The 22154-nt window shown below is 41.3% G+C and overlaps 1 protein-coding gene across 1 annotated transcript; it reads right to left on the minus strand.

The window, feature by feature from the left end:
- Positions 1 to 286: 286 nt before the first annotated feature.
- Positions 287 to 21923, minus strand: TMEM242 (transmembrane protein 242). The gene is given in 5 exon segments (XM_063390179.1): positions 287 to 1868; positions 16026 to 16163; positions 19763 to 19863; positions 21648 to 21789; positions 21792 to 21923. Coding segments are annotated over 5 exon segments (597 nt in total). The 5' UTR covers positions 21909 to 21923; the 3' UTR covers positions 287 to 1769.
- Between the last annotated feature and the right edge of the window lie 231 nt (positions 21924 to 22154).

Raw genomic sequence — 22154 nt, forward strand, 5'->3', positions numbered from 1 at the left:
CATTTGCCTTCTGAGTTTCTCCTGTGCGATGTCCATGTGCAGTCAGCGTGCTGATGGAGGTGAGCAAGGGTAGGACAGCTCTCTCCAAAGGCATCCAGCAGGCAGGACAGATCCGATGCCTTGTACAATTCCAGGGACAGCCATTCACTGCAGTACAGGGCAAGCCACCCTCTGGCCAGCCTTTCTCCGTTGAACATGCAAGGCACTTTGAATGATTTAGGTGAGTTATTTGACCCAGATAAAGATGACCCAAATCCCACCTTAGAAACTAAAATAATCCTAATCACACGATGTGATTTGTGTTTATTTAGTCCACTTCAGTATTTGACCAGCTATAATGACTAGCTACTTGTTAAATTCGGTAATTCAGCACTAATATGCTTAAATGTAGGCAAAACAGGTATCACCACTCACATGAAACTAACAAAAATACAAAAATAACACCATTTTTCATATGTGTATGATGTCAGTATTCACCACACTTTATTTAATATTGAATTACAAGCATCAAGCTCTGGAAAAGACGTCAACTATTACACTGCAATTGTTTTAAAGGTATTATTTTAGTGTCATGTTTCATAGGAAAACTATACTTCTCTATTATTCATCTGACATTTAAAGCTTTTTTTTTTATATTCTTTCCTGGGAATATAAAGACTTAAATCACAAAAAACAGGGTTTAGAAGGACTTTATTAAATCTGACAACTGACTAACTGCACTTTGTGCAATTAATAAGAAAATGTGATAATTAAGCAACAAAGGACAGTTCACTGATAGCACTTCTTTAAAATTTCTGCAGTTTTATATATCTTCAGTTCTGCAAGTACAACATTTGAGTAAGACATTACCCTTTCTAGTTTACACCCACACTTCATGAGATTTACTGCCGTGTGGAAAATGTCACACTGCTTCTCCTGGTAGAAGAGCCACAGGAATGACTGGAACACACAAAATTAGTCCTGCCCGTACACTTTCTTAGCTGAGAACATTTGTGTAGGATTTACTGGGTGTCTCACTATTTTATACCTTTTTGACTTACTATTTCAATTGCTATACAAATATAGTAGAGACTTCTATACACACAATCAGATTCATTATTGTGGGATCCGATTTTAAAAAGTTAATGCTAAGAAAACAGTGAACTTTGTAGAGATCTCTTCTGATGCTCTTCAGAGGGGCTCATAGGTCACTACTTGCATATTGGGTTTTAAACTTATTCTTCATACATAACAAAAATAATTTAGATACTTCCTCTGTTGCAAATTCACATACATCCTTTATTTTTGAAGAGTACATTATATGCTTTGCCCTTAGGCTCAACAAGAGAGCTGTTACGATTGACTTGGTTATATTCCTAATAGGACAAGTCACTGAAGTACTGTTCTTGTTTCCTAGAGAAATTTCATAAAATTCTTCTTGAAACACAAGATGGGACAGGAGTTTACTGGGATTATATTCATATATTTAGTAATCAAGATTAGTTTCTTCTCTAATTCTTCAAAAAAGTGTTTTTTCCAGTTGAATCCAACTTATCTAGGAGGGTTCATTTTCTCATTAATCAACTCTACCAAACATGCTGAAAAGTACAGCATAAATTGGTTTGGTGTGAATTCCCTTACTCCTGGATGTTAACTGGCATTCCCAGGTTCAGTGCGCTCAGTCAGTAACTTGCTCAGTCTGTGTCTTCTTTGTTTTCCAGAGGGGACACTTCTGCTACTTCCACTCCTGTTCTTGCTGGAACAGACATCTCCAAACGGCTCTGAGTCTTTCACTTGGATTTAAGTAAGTTTTCCCATTCAACACTGGACTCACTGTTTTTAGGAATTGCTGGGAAGATTGACTGCATCTTACTTTGGAATTCTTTCATCTATAAAAGAGATTTAAAAATAGAATTAGTTAACTGCTACTAAGGAACAAATAAAGTAGCATGATGAAGCCCAGGCTCATGCCACAGAACAAGCTGTGTGAGGTAAAGAATAGGTAAAAAGGTTTTAAAATAGGAAACTAGGACTTTCCCTCTGATTATGTTGGTTCAATTAACAAAGTGAAAGAAAGCATGAAGGGACCCACAACAATCTCCCTTTCTAATGCACCACACTGGGGTGCCTGATTAGGAGTGCTTGCCTGAATGATCCATTGCTGTTACATGAATTATTATACACACACACACTTAGAATATTTTTGTCTGGAGGAAAATTACCTCCATGGAATGTGCCCCTATTTTGACTGCAGTGCATTTTTCTACATTTTTAATGGATTGAAGGTCCAGTAGTCTCTTCAAGGATTGTAAAGCAAGGGCTAAAGAAAAATACTGTTCAGCTCTTTCAGCTTAGGTTTATCCCACCATATGGATAAAGGTGGCAAAACAAAGTCTCATTCAAATGTATATAACAGTAGGAAAGAAAACAAGATTCCTAATGATACATGGGATCAAGCTTTTCTTTCACTTCTGTTAAAATGCTGTGGAAGAGGAAGTATGTTATATAGATCTAGATTATATATCCATATTATATAGATCTAGATTGATATATGATATTTACAATTTATATTTATGCTAAGAATTTTATTACCCATAAAGTCTAATTCAATAGTCCTGGAATGCCAGAACCAAACATTCATTTAAATAAAAATCACTTCTATCAGAATATTTAGATTTAGTGAGCTTCTTTCTTTCAGAAGTTTTACACATATTTTTACATGTAATATATTTTTAAAGGGTAGGCATGGAAAAAAACATTTCAGTGAAAATCCTGTTACCCAAACAGCAGGATGTACAGGGGAAGTTTTGGTCTGCTATTTTTAGGAAGCTCTACAACAGAATCTGTGACATTCACACAGAGAAGACAGGATGTGGTATTCAAGCACTGGATGCAATGACCTCTTGCAGAGCAAATGCTGTCTCAGGCAGTATGTCCCACAGAGAGGTTCCAGGAAATCTAGATATTCCAAACAGGCACACAGGCATCTACTCTCATATGCCTACGTTTTGTGTGCTATAGGTCATCAGTATTTATGCAAATATCTCTGGGTTGTTTTCTCTTCAAGTCCTTCTGTGTATGAATAATTCTGACAAAGAATTGGTACTTCTTTACAGACATGCTACCAGAATGCAATTATTCAAGTTACAGCTGATACAAAGAACTAAACAATTTACAAAGAAATTACCAGTCCTTTAGTAAGACAGTAGCTAACTATGAGGGATGAAAGCACCTCACAACTTTAGTTTTTGTGTAATAATGCCTGGGTACTGCTAATCAAATAAAAATATATGTTATAAAGTAGGAGGAAAATTCAGAGCCAAATTAGCATTTTTGCTTTTTCTTGATTTTGTTCCTGAGTAAAACTAATTTACTCTCTGTTTCATATTTTGTTCTGATCAGATAGTTGTTTTAATTATTCCTTCTTGGTTTTTAAAAATCTTGGCCATCACCCACAATTGTTCCAAAACTAACATTTTTGCTTCTCATTTAAAACTGAGAAGCTCTCATAGACAGCTAATGTTTCCAAGAATAATAAACATCAGTATCAGAGCTGACGTAGAGGAACAGCCCAAATTGCATTAAACAATTGCTGCCAATTCAATACAAGTATTTACAGTAGGAAATGTTTTAGGAGCTTTGGCTTAGCTGTTTTTTCCAGTCCTACGTAATTAAGTTATCCCAGCTTGCTGATGGGTGGGAAATATTCAATTTACTTAACATTTTTTGCTTCCTAAAGAGTGATTCAACCTTCTACGCTTTCATCTCACTCTATTTGGAACACAGGAATGGTCAAATACTAACCTGATGTAATATGCTATAGCCTATAGCTCTGTTGATATAACCAAAGATAAAACACCAAAAACAAAGATTCAGCACCAGCCAATGATCTGTTGCCATGTGTGCTTTTAAATTCAGACCTAAAATTCTCTTAGTATAAAATTTAAATGATGCACTCATAAGCCCTAGAAGACACCTCTACCCCATTGAAGATGCACAAAACCAATGCAAAACTAAAAGCAATGGTATAAAGCCTCCAAAAAGAACATGATGGGTGAGGCGACTCAAATCTGCAGTGATTCCTCTCTCTGACAACCACCTCATAATTATTAACATGCCAAACCCTACCTCCTGAATGCAAAAAGCAGTCTTTTCTGGGATATAAAACTCTACAACTTGGTTCTGAAAGAAAAAAAAGGTATTTATTTAGAAAGCACTGAAACACTGCTAGCAGCCACAGATTTGAGAATATTAGACAGATTTCTGTCCCCTCAGAACATTAATTTATGTTCTGGAGGTAAAAGCAACTAATTTTCTGGACAAGCAATTTTGCCTTAACACATGGATCATATATGAAATACTCAATGTCTTTCTTTTGCTTTTCAGACTCACTGAGAAATTTCCTCAGCCTTGTCTTCTCAGACTTTGATGCTCATTTGTAAAACCACTTTGAAAGTGATGCCAGACTCGGTGTTTAATTTGCCACTTCCTCTCTCGCCTACCCTTTTCTACAAGCCCGCTCTGCACAAAAATAGTTTTTCATTGCAATTCACGACTTTGACCATGTTTATGTTTTTCCACGGATTTTCTTCCTTTGTGATTCCTGGACAGTGATCTATTTCAATAAATTTTAATGCCAAGCTGATCACTACTGCACATTCTCCTCTCAGTGTAACACTTTGGGCTGTCAATTCTTTCTCAGTGTAACACTTCGGGCTGGTCAGCTCTTTAAGAAGGACATTATCTGCAGTGACTGGCGTGGGCCTCACCAATACATGATTTCACAGTATGTCTAAAATGTGGCCACTTCCTTCCCGGTACAAATGTCACAGCTGCTAACTCTTACTAGAAGTTTTCATTTCTATTGCCCTTAAAAGATATTGCACCTGATTATTTCTTTCCACAATAGTTTTTGAGTTCTCACTAGTAAGACATTAAGCAACTTTAATCAGTATCAGTCATGGACTCCTCTATTTTCCCCTCTCATCCCTGTCAGAGATGCAGTCCAATGTTTCATTAGGGCTTTGATTTGGACCTCTAGGGTATCTTCCCCTTTCTTTCCTGTTCCACTAATAACATGAGCTTCTGAGTTTCTTCCTGCATCTCCACATTTGTGCTTGATGCTCTCTCAAATGCATTTCCAAGGCCCAGTCAATGTCCCCCCTGAACTCAGCATTCCTCTAAAACTCACTTATCTTAAACCATGGAGAAAGCTTTCAAAGAGAACTATTCTCTGATGTCACAGAAGTGGTGTATACCCACATAAATAACCATGAGAATTGCATCCCTAAGTTCCTGTCCATTCTCTCCCACTGACAATGGTTTGAATACTTACAAACCATTCTAATACCCCATTTTAGGCTGTAACTTCTTAATGGATGAACTTTATGATCTTAGAGGTCTCTTCTAGTCTAAATGATTCTGACTCTTTCAGTCAGAGATGTAGAGCTCAGTCTTCTGGGCCTTGACTGATCAAACTCTTTTTAATATATTTTTATATTTAGGACTAAATTTGGCCTCCAAAGTACCTCACACTGGCTTCTGGGTTGTTCTTGCTTGCATTTAGCTGACACTGTCATACTAGGCCCATTGCAACTTCAAAGTATTCTTGCACTGAAAGTAAAATTTGTCCACTAAACATTTAAGTTAGTCCTTAACAAACTGGGCTTACCAGTGTCCAGTCCTCCTGCAGTGAGGTGAGTTTCTTGTGAAGATGATTAATCAACTTTGTGTTCTATTAATACTGAACACTTGAGATGTGAGAATTGGGACCTTGTCTTTACTTGCTTTAATTCTTGGAACAAATACACTTCTTGATGAGGGAAATGCTGCAATTAGGAATCTGTTTTGCTCTGCCTTTTCTTTTCAGCAGATGTGTAACATGAGAGGTCTCTTCTCCTCCCTTCCTGGAAATCTCCTCCTTTATGTCCTCCATATTCCACACTACTCATGTCAGTTGTCTCAAATCAAAAGGCATTAATTTAATTACAAGAGCTAATGTGCTCTGTACTTACTAAGCACTGGCATGTTTTGAATAACTCACTGCAATGGCTGCCTCTTTATTATTGTCAGTTGCACTGGCACTGGGGTACTGGGTTCAACTGTGATAATGTCTTCAATTAATAGTGCAGTAAACCAAGCACTAAAGCTGAATGTCTTTTACCTCTTCCTGCTGCCTTCAGTACCATAGGCCAGTCTCAACTGCTGCTCCTGAACCTTCCTGTACATGAACGATTTGTAACACATTTCTTAACATTCCAGCATGCTCCATTCCTGCAGGCGACTCTCTGAAGTGAATTTCACTCAAGTGAATTTTATTTTTTAGTCACAGATATTACAGAGCTTTATGCTGTTTTTTTCTTGCCAAATAAATTACAGTAACTGTTCTACCTCTGTCAGACTTCTTTCTAAAAGGGTATCATCTACCTTACTGCATTAAATAATCTGTAATAGCTACAGATCACTGTTATTTTCTTATGTTAACCTAATGATCCTGCCTCAGACGGCAAAAATATGGGGACCTAAAAGCATCTTCCATTTAATAATCTCTTTTTAATGTACATCGTTGACAGAATGTCACACAAAAATTGGGATAGCACTATTACTGAGAGCACTTACATGGCCGTTCATATTAAAATGAATGGAAGAGGGGCTCAAAGAGTCTATTTGATTCCTAGAATGAAAGTTTTACGAAGAAATGTTCCCTTTAATGTCTGACATTCATAATAGGCCAAGGCAGATTCCAGGAATTATTAGTTTCCTATTTTAGTACTCGTATCAGTAAGAACCGCTTACATTAGCGTCCAAGTGAAATGAGGTTAGATGCCCTGAACTGGAATATCAAGTGGCAGCAGAATGCAGTATGTACATGCCCTCTGTTCTCCTCAGCCCCATCCATTTCACAAGGCGTGAAGATGAGGCAGGCTGCCCTGGATTTAAAGCCATCAGTGAGGATTGCTCTTGCCACCTTTATCCGAATCTTAAAATGATTGCTGTTGCCCTTGTTAGCAAATGATTACCAAGGGCCACGTACAGAAATAGCAAGTTATTTGTAGAAAATGACAAGTGCTGAGCCCCTGCAGGACTGGAGGAGCAGCCAGCCTGGTGGCTGAAGGTGATTGTCCTTCTCTCAGTGTAAAATGGGCCACTCACTGAGGGTCACTCTGTGCCAGCTCTGGAATAACATGGAAAATATAGCTCTTGTTCACATTCTTACATCTTGCACTTCACTGGCAAAGGCATCATGAATGTTTGGATTATACAGGTCTGTGAAAATGGCCCTGAGAGTGTCCATCCTGGCAGTAAACAACCTAATATTTTCAATGTACTCTCACAGTACCCTCTTCACCACCTACTTGCTAATTCCAGCATTTCAGCTTACAGAGAAAAGCAGCAGCAGAATTGTGTTAAACCATCTAAAGAAGTGAGGCGCTCATACTGGCCCCCTGTCTCATGGAGGCTTACACAAGTGCCTAACCTTATGCAGTGTTGAGCGCTCACTTTGAAATTAGAGGATTATTTACAGTGCCTAAAATTCAACAAGCACATATCTTCCAACTAATTTATCTCTGTAAATGCTGTGTGAGTGTGTAAAACCCGTCCTGTGCTTTTTTGAAGAAAAACAATGTGAAAACAACCTAAGTGAACTTTACAGGGAGAGGGGCAGAGGACCATCATTGTTTAGAAAGAAGCTGCCACAGTTCCCAAACAATTATAAATATGTAGTAGCCTCCCACAGCTACTCCATATTCTGTCTTGAATTACTGGTGAACTAGAGAGCTGTCAAGTCACAGAGGTCAGGCTGCCTCTTTTCCAATTACTGGGTCACATGAAATACTTTTCCTCGTGTTACTTTTCCATGAGTGCAGAAGACATGTTGCTCATTCATAAATGGAAAAGGATGTGGTTAGCTAACTATGTTCATTTTTTTTATTCACAGAGACAGTGATTTTGTAAACTGGATTCTGAAAAAAAAAAAGAATTTCCTTGGGTTCAGAAATACAGCAGTGTTCTTTTTACTTTTATACATTCCCATGTTGGTATTTCTGAAACAAATGTCACGGACTTAAATTTTTGTAGTATATGGTATCTTAAAGTAAGGGCTTTTGTGCCATGCAGAAAAATGGGAGTGTGGATATCACTGAAGAATGTGCCATTTATTTCTGCAGAATCTTCCTTTCAAATCTGCGTGCCTGGAAAGGACATCCACATGGTTAGTCTATTATGGTGTATTAGTCATTGCCCCTTAGTCACCCTGGGCAATTTGAAAAAATAATCTTGAAATAATTTTAAATTTAAAGTAGTTAAATATCCAAATTTATAAAGCTAGCTGTTAGTGGACCCAAAATCTCAGGCTGAGTGCCCCAACTCTATAAACTCTCTGCTATAATTTGGATTTCTGAATTAAATTCAGAAATGTGGACTGTGTGCAAACAGGCAGTTTCTGTAAAGAGCAACCTAAGTAATAATTTTCTTCTGTATGTCCAGGAATTAATTGTATGTATCATCCACAAGTTAGTTTCAAGGCAGGGGAAGGGGCCAGCAAAAACCCAAAACTCTTTGGTGAGCCTTCAGCTTCATCACCTTGGCTGGGGGTGAATTCCTTGCAGGAAGCTGCCAGAGCCAGTGTGGCACACAGAGGCAGGCAGGGACAGCCACACGCCCCCAGGCAAGCAGAGCAAGCGGCGTGGCCACACCTAACACACAGGACAATGCCACGGGAGCAAGGTGTGGCACCAATAACTCACACCCGTCAGAGGAGCCCAGATTCGGATTTTACTCGTACATGCAGAGTTTAGTTACATGTGGTCAAGACGTGGATCACCCCACTCATGCACGCAGGGTGACACAGAGGCATTTCAGACCACAGGCTTCCCAAAGGGTTGGTGGCAGCCAACAGCTGCGAGTCTCTCCCAGGACACAACAGCGAAGCTCCTCGAGACAGCTACAGTTGCAGCCTTTCCATTTCTTGAAATACTCCCTTACAGCTGTCCCTATTCATAAAGCAGATGTAGCAGCTTTCCAGTAGGAAAATGATGATCTTAATCCTTGAATAAGCATTCTGCCTCTCAAGTAAACAGTGAGGTTCATTGGTTTCATCTTTTCCCCTTCTTGAATAAAATACTAGCAGCACATTCGTGAGGAAGCAAGTCTTCTCTAAACCAAACTAATTAGGCAACATAAACAGCAGAGAAAAACCCAGTACAAACAGGAGGAGGAACTGCTAACTTGTACTGGTACTCCATCTTCTTTCTGAGAGCTTGAGTTCAAATAAGAATTGAGGAAATAAAAGAGCATTTTAAAAAATAGGCAGATTTGATTTATATAGAAATATGTGATCATGAAACAGTAAGGAAAACACAAGTTTCTATTATGCTATCAGACACAAGCATGATAAGGAATAGAAATTTCATGAATAAGATTTTTGTGAGGATTAAATAGAACAATAATTAAAAAGTAATAACAAAATATTTAGGAATTATTCTAGGATGACTTTAACTATTTTAGGAGACATGGTGCTTTTATAGCAACAGTTGCTCATTTATGCAATGGACTAAAAACTTCAGCCACTACAATATGCCCATATTGGGATTTATAAATGTTAGTACAATTTACAGATGCCATATTTGAAGACTATGTCTCCATGCTCTCATCTTCTGTTTTAAATTAATCCATCCTTACAGCCAATACTCCTTTGTATTTATACTGTGCCTGTGACTACGCTTCCATAAAATTATAAAAAATATCTCTCGACATTAGCAGTGGGATGTTATTTTTATGCTTAAAATGGTGATTCAGAGGTTAGGTTTTTTCTGGAGGAAAGCAGTTCACTTAGGAAATGTTCTTACCATCAAACCCACAACAAGCATATATTCTCTGCATTGCTTTTAATTGTTTTACATGTCTCTTTATGGCCATGCAATTGTTTTAGACTCTTAATATTTTAAAGGTTAAGATCAATGAAAAGCAGGATATTTCATTAGGAGACACCATAAAAGTGATAAACTAATATTTCATAAGTATATTAGTCACAAATTGCTAAGCAATTCTTCTAACTGTTTTTCCAGCTTTCCACAGAACATCAACAATCAGAAACTCACAAACCTACGTATGAATCATCCCGGCCCTTTTCCTGTGGGACAGAGAATGCTTTTATTTTTGAGGAAATCAAACCTAATTTGTTGAGGACATGAAGAACAAGAGGGCTTTTAAGGCATAATTTATCTTGTTTGTTAATTATTGTACACTTCAGTCTACAAGGGCTGAGGGCATCGTTCTGCTTTTAAAAGAACATTCATAATTGCTGGCAGCTTAAAAGAAAAAAGGAACATCAGACATTAATAGGTATGTTTTAGTATCTGCCAAGTACTCTAAGCTGCAGGTTTAATTTAAAAGAAAGCTTTACAACTTCAAAGTAAACTTCTAAAAAATTCCAGAAAACTTATGGAAAAACTGTTACCTGCTGTAAGTGACCCTGCCTTGGCAGGGGATTGGACTACACGATTTCCAGTGGTCCCTTCCAACACTAGTTATTCTGTGACTCAAATTTTTCTCAGTAATAAAAAGGTGTGGTGGATTATAACACTAGCAGAATAGGTAAACAAAATAAAAAAGGTGTAATTTTTGGAAACTTCGATGCAAATACTTATTTAGTTCAACTGTAATAGTAGCAGGTTTTAAGATGTTTTGAATACTTTACTTTTAAAAATTTCTACTGAGTGAAATACCATTTAACTGAAAATTTTAAATTTCATTGAACAGCTCATATGCAGAATGTTGAAATAAGATGTTTCAACTACTATTCAACTTTAAAATAAACCTGAAATGATAAACTGGCCTAACCCAACCTTTTCTACAAAATTTATTTCAGTACTTCCATGTTTTGCATCAGCAAACAGCCATCCCACTGCACCAGGAGTGGCCACCTACATGGCTTCGATGTTGTAAGCTCAAAACCAGTAATGTCATGCCATGAAAGGTAATACCACAATGTGGAAATAGCAAATAAACTTGCTGAAAACAATGGTGCCATTTTATTTCAAGCCAGACTTATTTCAAGCTTGTATTTAACACAGCACATGTCTTTCCACATTGTGAGGTGCCTCAGAGAGGAAGTGGAAGGCTGTAGGTATGTCTGGATGAGTCTCAGATTCAGATCAGCAGTGCTCTTTGGAAGCCAATCTCCCAGTTGTCCATGTTCCCTGGGCATGAGTCTGTGTAACCACTGAACAGTCTCAAAATGCATAACCAGCAGCTTTTTAGGGTGACACAAATCTGAAGAAGCCTTCTAGCAGTGCACGTAACATAGCCCAACTGCCAACAGGCATTCAAGCCATGGGGCAAGGCCAGGATCAGTCCAAATTTGAGAATTCCTGGAATGGTTGTAGGTATCGGCTCCTCAGCCTGCTAATGTTTCACTGCCCCAGTGCTGCTGGTCAATGCCACTCACTAACAGATATGGAATTTCTATGCTCAGAGATAATCAAAGGTGGTACAAATTTAAATATTTTCCCGAGCAGGAAGAAAGTTAAAAAAGTCTGGTTATCACTGACACCTGATCATTTTCTGCAAGAGGTACAATATAAAAGCATATAAGCACCACCTCCTAGGTTCTAAGAAAAGATTTCTTTTATGCTACTGAAAAATAGAACTTAAAACCATTATCAAACGAAGTCCTCACTGAACCATCACCTCTTCATTTCAGATTAAGAGCTGAGTGGAATTTAGTAGCGTTTATTACTTATCAGCCTGTCCTCAGATTACAGCAGTGGTAACTGCAATCGGGGAATGTTAACAACCCAACCTGAGACAGCTTAAAATTTTTTATATTCCTTACCAAGACATAAAGATCAGTTCCTTACTCTCACCCCTGGGTTTTGATGCTGCCATAAAAGCAGCAGACTGTAAAGCTATAGGGAACCACCTTTAACAATAAAGCCATTTAAGAGCTGGAAGCAGGCACTGCCACAACACTGTTTTAAGAAATAATAAACCACAAAGATTAAATAAAAATCTAGAATCACCACATCTGGTGAACCACTTCAGTGCCTGGAAAGAATCTTAACAACAACTTGCTTGTAGGGCAAACACAGGCTGTCTCAGAGGGTGTAAGGATGAGACATCCTGAACTGTGGCTGCAGTTTCCTTCCACGACACAAACTGCTGAGCACTCGCACCACTAACACAGATTAATTACAACTCATCAAGGAAACACCACTCCACTTTGCTCTTGTCGTTTCATCTCTGCCTTTGGGAGTGATGACAGGATAATTTAAACAGCCACAAAGCTTAGGGCAATACATACTTTATCAATCACTGCCTATCCGATCGATAATTCGCGCTCACAGGAAACACGTGTCCACCATGAGAAGCATTTTGGCAGCGATGCCAGCGAGGCCGCTGTGCTGTGCTGTGCTGGGGCCGCCTCAAGCCCGCCTGCCTGTGGGACAGCCCCAGCCCCGGGATCAGCCGGGCCCTCGGGCCGCTGCAGCTCCGGCCGGAGCCACCGGGTGTCGCTGCGGGGCAGCGGCGGCGCCCCGGCCGCGCCCGGCCCCGGGGGAGCCGCCGGGAGCGGGGCAGGAACACAAAGCCCAGAACCCCGCCGGGACCGGGGCGCTGCAGCGACTGCCCGGCTCCGTTCTGCGCTCCAGGTGTGCGGGAGAGGCTCGCCACCGCTCCCTGCCGGGCCGGGCCGCTCACACGGCATTCCCGGTGCAGGGGATCAGGGCCGCGCAGCTCCTCCACTGCACACGCCGCTGCCTTCGGGCCGGGGCGCGGCTGGCGCGGGCAGCGGTCAAAGCACGAAAAGCTCCGAGCACACCTTGCACTGCACTTCTCCAACCTCAGTGAGCAGCCCCGCTCTCCTTCTCCGGCCCAGCCTGCCCTGCCCCGGTGTGCTGCGGGCTGGCCGCACAGGAGCTGCCCCATGGCCTCCCTGGCCACGCCAGGCCCGCGTCAAGATCTGCTGGCTCTGTTACTCCCTTTGGTGTGACTTCTGCCAATCCATCACATCCCATTTCCCACTGGGGCTTCCTGTGCTTCACTGTCTCCGATGACTCGAGCCATTAAACACGTAACAATTCAGTCTTACTTGACTTGTAACTCCCTTTCAAACCCTGCACGTGAAAGTCAAGTCCTTTATTCACCTGATCCCCCCTAGAGAGTCACAGGGACGGAGCTGACAAAGGATTTGAGAGAGCGCTGGAGCTGACCTACTCCGACATGCAAATGAAGCATCCTTCTTGTTGATAATGAAACACCTGCACTGCTTACAACCAGAATTTTACTGTCCTTCACAGTTCCATACTGAGAAACAATTTAGGATCAAAAGACTGTCTTAGCTGTCAATAATGTTATCAATATTGCTCTTAAACAGATGAAGCTGCTACCCATCAGGGCCAAGTCACTAATTAGCAGGTCCCAGGAACAGCTCGTTAATGTTAAGGTGAAGAGGCTGGGCATAACCCCTTCTTCTCTCTGTCCAGCTGCCAAAACCTGAGATATTCAATTCACACTGGTTCCTGATATCAAAATGAAGTTTCCCCTCAAGTTACGTCTAGAATAGCACACTGAGAGACTAATGTCTCCCTTGAGTCCACAGTTTTCAAACCTTGATACTTGCTGCTAGACTTGAAATTATGACCTGAAATTTTACAGGTATTGGAAACCTGCATGGACTACAGAGCCAGTGAATTCACAGTTCTCAAGACTGAAGACTCAAGACATTTTGTTCAGATAAAGCCTCCTTTTAAAATATTCAACTGAAATTAAAGTGTTCACTTCAAAATGTCAAGCTTAGTGCAAAATCTACGGAGTCTTCCATGATCTGAACAGTTTTTGTGGAAAGAAATTGTTTCACTAAGTCATAAATTCAGTTTCCTGAAAACAAAACTTAATTTTTTTTTGTGGGCACCTAATAATTATTAGACAACATATGCACTGCAATTTACTAAAAAATCAGTACTGTAGCTGACTGTTAATCTATTATCTCCACTTACATGAAAGCAATTAAGAATTTTCAAAAGTATCATAATGTACCCCAGAATTTTCAGGAAAACATATCAAATTAAAACAGCCCCTTCTGAAAATGAGCATATGTTTAAGGGTCTAATTTATTTTTAGTGCTATGAACCTCTTTGGTCAGAGTATTTCCTTCTGTAACATGCTGCTTCTTCTGTACATCCAGCAATTTTAAACGTGTATATTTGATTTTAACAGTATACAGTGATAGGAAATTTTAAATTGCTGATTTTTGATTCTCCAATTATGAATAGCAATATTCTATGTGTTTTCTTTCTTCAGTGAAAATTTAGAAGTCTATAGCGAATGAAATAAATATCTCAGTGGAAAGCAGAGAGAGCTGTTCCAACTCATCCCTTGACAGAAATCCACTGCCTTCAGCATCTGCAATTCTCACCATGCACTACAGTGAAACACAAGCACTCCACAACAGGAAACAGTAGTAACAGACATTTGCAAGAGTCTCTTAAAAATACAGTTTCCCCCACCTCCTCCAACACTAACACAACACAAAATATAAAAAGGTGCACTTTTCTGACCAGGAGCACTCAACAATTCTCTAAAATGCTTGTAGTTTGCTTCTGACACAAGAGTGCTTGCTGTCCCCATGAGACTCAGACACGTCCTGGGACTTGGCCATCTCAGGCTTATGTGGGTGTTCTCCACCCTCAAGAAAAGCCTCACAGGGAAACCAGTAACTGTGGGTCTAGGCCAGTACTTCTCAAGGAAGTAAAAAAGGAAGCTTACCAAGAAACAGATAATGTGAATTGCAGACTAGGGTCAGACTCTGCTGTCCTTCAGCAGGACCAGACACTCTTGACAGATGAGAAATCAGAATTGGCAGTGTAGTGTGAAATGAGTCCTTCTGACTGCTGATCTGCCAGCAAACTGAGGGAAGTGTTGTAGCTCAGCATGCAGAGAGTATAAACTCCCACTCTTCCTCCCCCTTCCCTGACATTCCACCACAGCTGCACATGGAGGACTTCAGTTTAAACAAAATGTAGTGTAGCTGCCTCCTATGTCCTACCATGCTTTTTGGGTGCTCAACCTTCCTTTATCTGTTCCTACTGAGAATCCACATTGAAAGGTAAGAAATAAAAGATTGTGTAATGCTGCATTTGGGATTCAAATTGTGATCTACAGGATACATCACCAGAGTAGACAAGAAATGAGAACTTGAATAAAGGTATTAATGAGAACAGTACTAAGATGAAGCGGTATCATCTTTCTCCTTTGTATATGCTTTGCTGAATACACAAATAATTGCCACATAAGGCAAAAAAAGTCTATTCATTCCTAGTCCTAAAGGGCATGCAAACAGCTCTCCCAAACTTTTATCTGCAGGAAACTCTTTAAGTCGTGGCTCATTACTAGAGGCAAACAAAAATGCTCACATGAACTTTCGTGTTCACACTCAACACTGTGAAATACTGGAACATAATCAATTTATTAAAGATAGCCGTAGCTGTACCCTCAGATGTGCAAATGCTTCCCAAGCTTCTTTGCCTTGATGTGACATGTCAAGGACCACACTCTAATGCACAGGACACTCAATCTTCTGTCCCCTTGCTGCTTCTAGAAATCAAGCTGGTTTCCTTTTAGTTTTTCTTATATCCTCTGTGCTCTGATGCAAAAAATAGAACTTGGAAAAATAAATGTATTGCTCTAAAATTAGGATTCAGGGGGGTAGCCTTCAGTTCAATAAGCAAAGCTTATAGAAAGTTTGCAGCTACTATTTTAGTCTGTAAATTAGAACACTGGGTCTTTTGTGAGGTATCTGAGACATCTGTGCAAATAAACATAAAGCAGAACAAAACTGTTGCTCCCCCCAAACTGTCCCCTCCCACAGCATGCCATTTTTTGCAGATGTAAGAACACCTTCCCTGTTTGCACACATTCTGGTTAATCATTCTACAGGAGGTGAATTGAAGGTGTTATTCTAAGGCTGAAGTAGTATAGATCTGCCACCCCAAGATGCATTACCCAAGGAAAAACACGGAGTTAAGGGGATCACACTTGCTACTCACACTGTGCACGCCCAGAGCCTTCCAGATGGCAAAACTCAGCAATCCGACCCCACACCACGCATAGAGCGAGCCCCACCCTAGGGCTCGTAAGGCCAGTGATGAACCACTCTCTGGCAGTGCAGCTGTGGCAGTAATCCCCTAGAACCAAAGATAAAAAGAGCATGACAAAGTGAACAATAACTGGGGAAAAAACCTCAAAAAACTAAGGAAGTTGGTGTTTGACCTGTCAATTGCACTAGTGTGGCCACAGAAAATCTTATGGCTGCCAGCACACCACACCTCAAGAGCCAAGAAAGGGGCTGGATGAAGTACCCTCCTACCAGGAGCAGATTTCACAGTTGCCAGTGCCACCTGGGGATGACTCTCACTGCCTGGAAATACCAGAGTCAGTTGTTCCATGGGCACAAGAATTCAACACTAAGTTATCTCACCTGTCAAAATACAAAACTGAATCTAAACCAGTCACAAAAAGTGGAGGAAAAATCTTTTTTATTCTTGCTTTTAAAAAGCTTTACATTTTTAGTTTCTTTTTAAATGCTTCTCTTTCTTCTTTGATGCAATTAAACATACTTAATGTCTACCACTATGGTCAAACAGCACGAGTAGTTTTTCTCCTCTTGGCTTTGTATTTATTGAGATGTTAAAATGATCCTCTGACAGTGCTCAGCATTGACACTTCCCCTTGGGATTTCGCTGTAGGCACAGCTACCCAAGGACAAACATGCACTTGGAAAGGGCACAAGCAAAACTTACACTGAGCCTTATTCATTCCAATTTGGACATCCCAAAGTGGAAGCTGTTAACAAAAACAATGCTCTGTAGGCATACACACACACAAACAGCAGAGATCTCTAGTCACACTGTAATATCAGCTCCTATTATCTCCTCACCACAGAAAATGAACTATTGTAACTCTTCCGGTAGAGACTGCTCTCAGTATTGAAATGCTGATTATTTTTGACATTTTTCCTGCTTCCACAGTCTAACCACATATAACAACGCTGAGAAAAAAATGGTCCCATTTGGAAGATGGGAAATGAATGGACAAAAATATCCTCTACAGAGAATCTTTACATAGGAGTCATTATCTGTGAAAATTGCTGGAAAAAACCCCAACCAATTACTATTTAAATGTTTGATTGTCCCAGGAAAAAAGTGGTAAATGGAAACAACTGATCTGATTTTACTGACTGCAGTCACACAGTGTTCAGTCACAGGCTGATTCCACAGGGTGCTTAAGCACTAAGATAAGGGTTTCTGTAAACAGGACAGTTGGTTAAATGATTATCAGATATGCTGTTCAGAGCATCAAGAAAGCTGAATAATGAAATGCTAAAAAAATTAAAAGGGACAACGGCAGCATGGGAGAAAAACATGACACCACCAAAGAAACATTTTTAAGAGAATTGAGTTTTATTCACTAACCTGTTATTCTATGTTCAGATTGTTTTCTCATCACTACTATTTTTTAAAAAACATTCTTTAATTAAAAAACAAGTTTTTAAACAATATTGAGTCTTTCCAAAAACAGGCCAGAAAAAAACAGGGCAGAATTAGCTGATTTGTTTTCCAAATATATGCTGCTTTTTTCATTTCATTGGTTGTTGTTGTTTTGTTTTCCTCTGGAAGATATAAACAGGAAGTGGGAGATGGAAAAAAAATCACTTTTTTATTTTTATTCAGACACAGGCTTGATCATGTAACTGCCCCCTTGTGTACAGAGCATGTCTGAAAGGAAGCAGTGCCTAAAATAAAGTGTGTTCAACTATTTTGGTTGATTGTATTCAGTGTGTTCACTCTTTTGTGTGACCTAATCTATTGTGACATTAAACACCTGGATAAATGCTGGTAAAACTGGACATGTCTCAAAAAGAGGCTGCTGCAGCTGAGCATGTCATTTTAACAAAAAAACCCCATCAATTAACCAGGATCATATCACCAGCCCAATAGCACTTATATTGGTGGCTTCAGTGGAATAGGAATAAATTGGCAGAAACTAAGGGCTGGTAGAATTAATTCTTTCAACACCAACACCAGTGCTGGCTGATGGTGGCCTAAAGTACCTGTCAAACTATGGCCTCACCTTAACATGGATAAAGACAATATTTAGGCACTGAACATCCAAAAAAGCTACAATCTTCTGTAGTTATTATTATACATGATGTATTATTAAAAGTTACTTGCAGTAAGTAACTATAAATTTAAGTAAGACTGCTATTGCAAAACCTCATTGCTACCTTGGAGAGCTTCTACAGCCAGTTAAGCCATTGTCAAAGTCTAGTCTTTCCTTTTTAAACTGCTCACTGAGAATTACCTTGACAAAAAACTACCTTTCTGTACTCTGGAGTATGGAAGTCAAGGGCCCCACGAAATCACAGCTTTTTGCTAGCAAACTGTCGTAATTCCTTTGCACAAATAGCAGCAGATACAGTTTTCAGCAAAGATTGAAATGGTATACATCACTGGATGACACTTCTAGCATATATATTCTCAGATGTCAATGCAATGTCACTCTTGATAAATTTCACATTGATAACAGGACAGCTCAGACACCGAGGAATATGTGAAAGCTGGAAAAAATGCACTGCTCAAGAAAAGGAAGTTTAAAAAAAAGATGGTAAAAACGGAGATAATTTCCTTATTGTAATGTATTTCCACAGCTTGTCAGATAACTTCTCACAAAGTTTTCTCTTTTGTCTATTTCAAAAGAAACTCATGCTTATTGTTTCTGTAAAGGCAATGGATGAGTTATTACACAGCAGCCGACAGAGGAAATGGGGAAAGCAAATGAAGGATCTCATGCTCTTTGACCAGAAAGGGAGATTACAAGTGATCAGAAATGAAGGTTCTGATATAAAGTAAAATGGAAGATTTTTTTTCTCTTGATATGCACTGAATTAACTTGATATGATACTGAATCATCCTTTTTAAAATAAACAACAATCGATCAGTTCTTAATTCCCTAAGAACATCTGTAATACATGCTGCATTTTAAGAACTTGGTGGAGATGAGACAATTTTAAGGGCTTATTTTTACACTTTAGGCAACCACAAAGCATTAGTGAGGAAAAAAGCATCCTTCAACTAAATGTGCTGTGTTTCAAACTAGTACACCAACACGGGGTAATTACAAGCTCTCCCCTGCAGTTCTTTTCTTCAGAATGCACAAGTGGACCCAGTCAGTAATTGCCCAAGCTCAGATTCATTTTGGCCATGAGATCTCACAGTCCCATAGTACTCGTTCTCATCCTTCCCCTTACACAGTGGGTTGGGAGTGGAGAGCTTTAATTTTGACTGAATGATCCCACATTCCCCAGCTTACAGACCTTCTACCTCCTCCTCCCTGTCCTTGCTGCAGTCACCTCGTTTCCAGAGTCCCGGCAGCACTGTGAGACTGCACTGAACTGGATCTCTGAGGTGATGCAGGCCCATGTCTAAAGTGTGTTCACATCACAGAATCACAGGAGAGCAGTAACTATTTCACTACACAGAAGTATGATTCCAGCAAACAGTGTAAGCATCACGTATTTCACCTAATCTCAACTACTAAAGTATTTAGCAGGGCCAACTCTGAACCGATTTTTAAATTAATCCTACGCCTGTACCAAATTCAATTAAGTTTAGTGCCCTTATCATCAACTCTGCCAAGTTCCATGTCTATCACCATGTCTATTAAGCATTGAACATATTCTTATTTCCTGCGTATCACTACTGGAAAACAGCTTAAAAGAACAAACCTTACTGAACCAGTCTGGGTTCTTCTTTTTAGTCATTGCAAGTGTAGTGCCAAAACCTGCTATCATTCCTGCTGTAGCAACAGTACCTAGAAAAATTCCACCTGCCAAGAAGAGTTGAAGAAATAAAAATCAAGACTTGTTTATTTAAGAGGAAGATAAAAACCAACCAACCTTTTTAGAAAATAAAACCTGAAAAAGTAAGATCTGTCAGCACAAGCTGAAGGGAAAGGCCCAGTTGTCTACACTTTGTATGCTAACGCAGTATGACAAAACAGCAAGTCAAAGAATTAATTCTATGAAACAGGGCATTTTGAAAGTAACAGCATGTGCATGTACTTTCAAGCTACACACAAAAATTCAAATCCCAGGATGCTTTTTTTGCAGGACTTGGAAATTTCCCTCATTCCAGAGCCAGCCTACTAAAATCATCTTGTTCTATGGTGATGTCTCACCCTTCCCCAAATGGGAAATGTAATTGGTTTTGTTGCATCACTTGTGATTTCAAATGGCCACCTAAAAATTGGTCAGCACCAGTTTCTCTGAAGACCATTACATAAGCAGCACGTGTTCTTCAGCTTTGTGTTTTAATGATCTATTTAAAATTTTAAAAAATTAAAAATAACTTAACCTTTTTAAATTAAAAAAAGAAAATCACACTAGCAAAAGCTATCCCAAGAAAGAAAGCATTCCTTGCTTTTCAGTCCTTTTCAGTATTTCCAAAGTGAGGTACTTTGATCCTTTTGAGTTCTTGCACCAAAGGCACATGTAACCATACCTGCCCACTTTTAAGAAAAAGGCTCGTTACAAAGACGTACTGCACTGTAGAAACCAGTTTCATATGGGTGATTCATATTAAAATTTAAAAATTTCACGAGGTTACATGTTCTTCCTTTGCAGGTATTGATACCTATCCTGTTTTCTCTTTCCTAAGATCAGTTTGGTACTTTGAAAATGGTCTGAACTGGCAGTAAACAAAAATACATTTAAGTTAGGTCTCACTTTTGAAAAAGTTATTGATCTGATTACTGCGATGAAGAAGTTTCCTGTACTCGTGTCAATGAAATCTGTAAGGTACCTCCTCTGCCTGGGAGCACAAAGCCTTAGCATCTTGGTCGAAATATGAAGTTTTACAATTTCAGACACAGTAATTGGCGGCGGTACGTCCATCCTCGGGTCGGGCCTGCCCGGGATGGGACGGGGCCGCCTGAGCCCCGGCCTCCGCTCCGCCGGGGGGCGCGGGGAGACCGAGCAGACCCCGGGAGCAGCCCGGAGATACCGATAAAAATCACAATACAATATAAACACAAAGCGCACAGCGCCGCCAGCCCGCCGGACGTGCGGCCGTGCCCTGCAGTGTGCGGCTGCGGAGGCTCTGCTTCTGCCCCGGCTCGGATCCAGCCCGGACCGCCGGCTCCTTCCCTCGGGGAATCCGCAGCGCTGCTGGAGCCCGCAGGAGCCGCCTCATCCCGAGGGCTCCTGTCCCCTGGGGCCCGGCAGCGCCGAGCGCGGAGCCCTCCGGGCTGAGCTCCCTCCGGGCCGGGGGCGGCTCCGCTCAGCGCCCGTCCCGCGTCCCGCCCGGGGCAGCGCCGGGCGCGGTGCCCGGGGGAGGGCGGCCGAAGGGTCACCGGCGCCGCCGCTGCCCAGGGCGAGGGGAAGGGCGGCCGGCGCTGCAGGGGCTTCCTCGCTGTGTCCAGAAGCCTCGGCGAGGGCATTCCCAAAGGTCTCGCCTTCTCCCCAGGGGCGGGAGAGAGGGGCAAGACTGGGGCTGCAGCTAGGGGAGCGCGGCTGGGGACGGTCTCAGACCTGCCGCACACGCTGCTGCTCGTCCCTGAGCCATGCAGGGGCAGGAGGGGAAGGGAGGAGAGGAGACGAAGGCTGCCTGCACCTTTGATTAAGAAGAGCTTGTCCTGGGATGCCGCAGAGCTCCCGGCCCCCCGGGGCAGGGACAGCCCGCGCCCGGGGTCCAGCGGCGCTGCGGCCACAGCCCCGTCCCGGGCGGCCCCGCCGGCAGCCGCCCCCATGGCCCAGGGCACCGGAGGAGGCGGCGGCAGCGGCAACCCGGAAGGAAAAGGAGCGGGGCCGGCACACGCAGCCGCCTTTGCTCCCTGCCCGCCCCGGGCAGCGGGATCCAGCGCATCCAGCGCATCCAGCGGGGTCCGGGATAGCGCGGGCGGAGCCGCCGCCCCCTGAGGAGGAACCTCCGCCCACGGGGCGCGTTCAGCGTCCCGAGAGCCCAAAGCGCGCAGAGGGAACGGAGGGAAGAGTTGTCAAAGGCTGTTTTAAATCAAGTCTTTTGAAGCAGGCTCGTAAGGGTTTTGGGGTTTTTTTGTAATGTCCGTGGGACAGATCGCGTAGTGAACTTTACCAAATAAAATTGGTGGGCACTCTTAAT

The sequence above is a fragment of the Prinia subflava genome, chromosome 2 (assembly GCF_021018805.1).
Source record: "Prinia subflava isolate CZ2003 ecotype Zambia chromosome 2, Cam_Psub_1.2, whole genome shotgun sequence".
NCBI classification, from domain to species: Eukaryota; Metazoa; Chordata; class Aves; order Passeriformes; family Cisticolidae; genus Prinia; species Prinia subflava.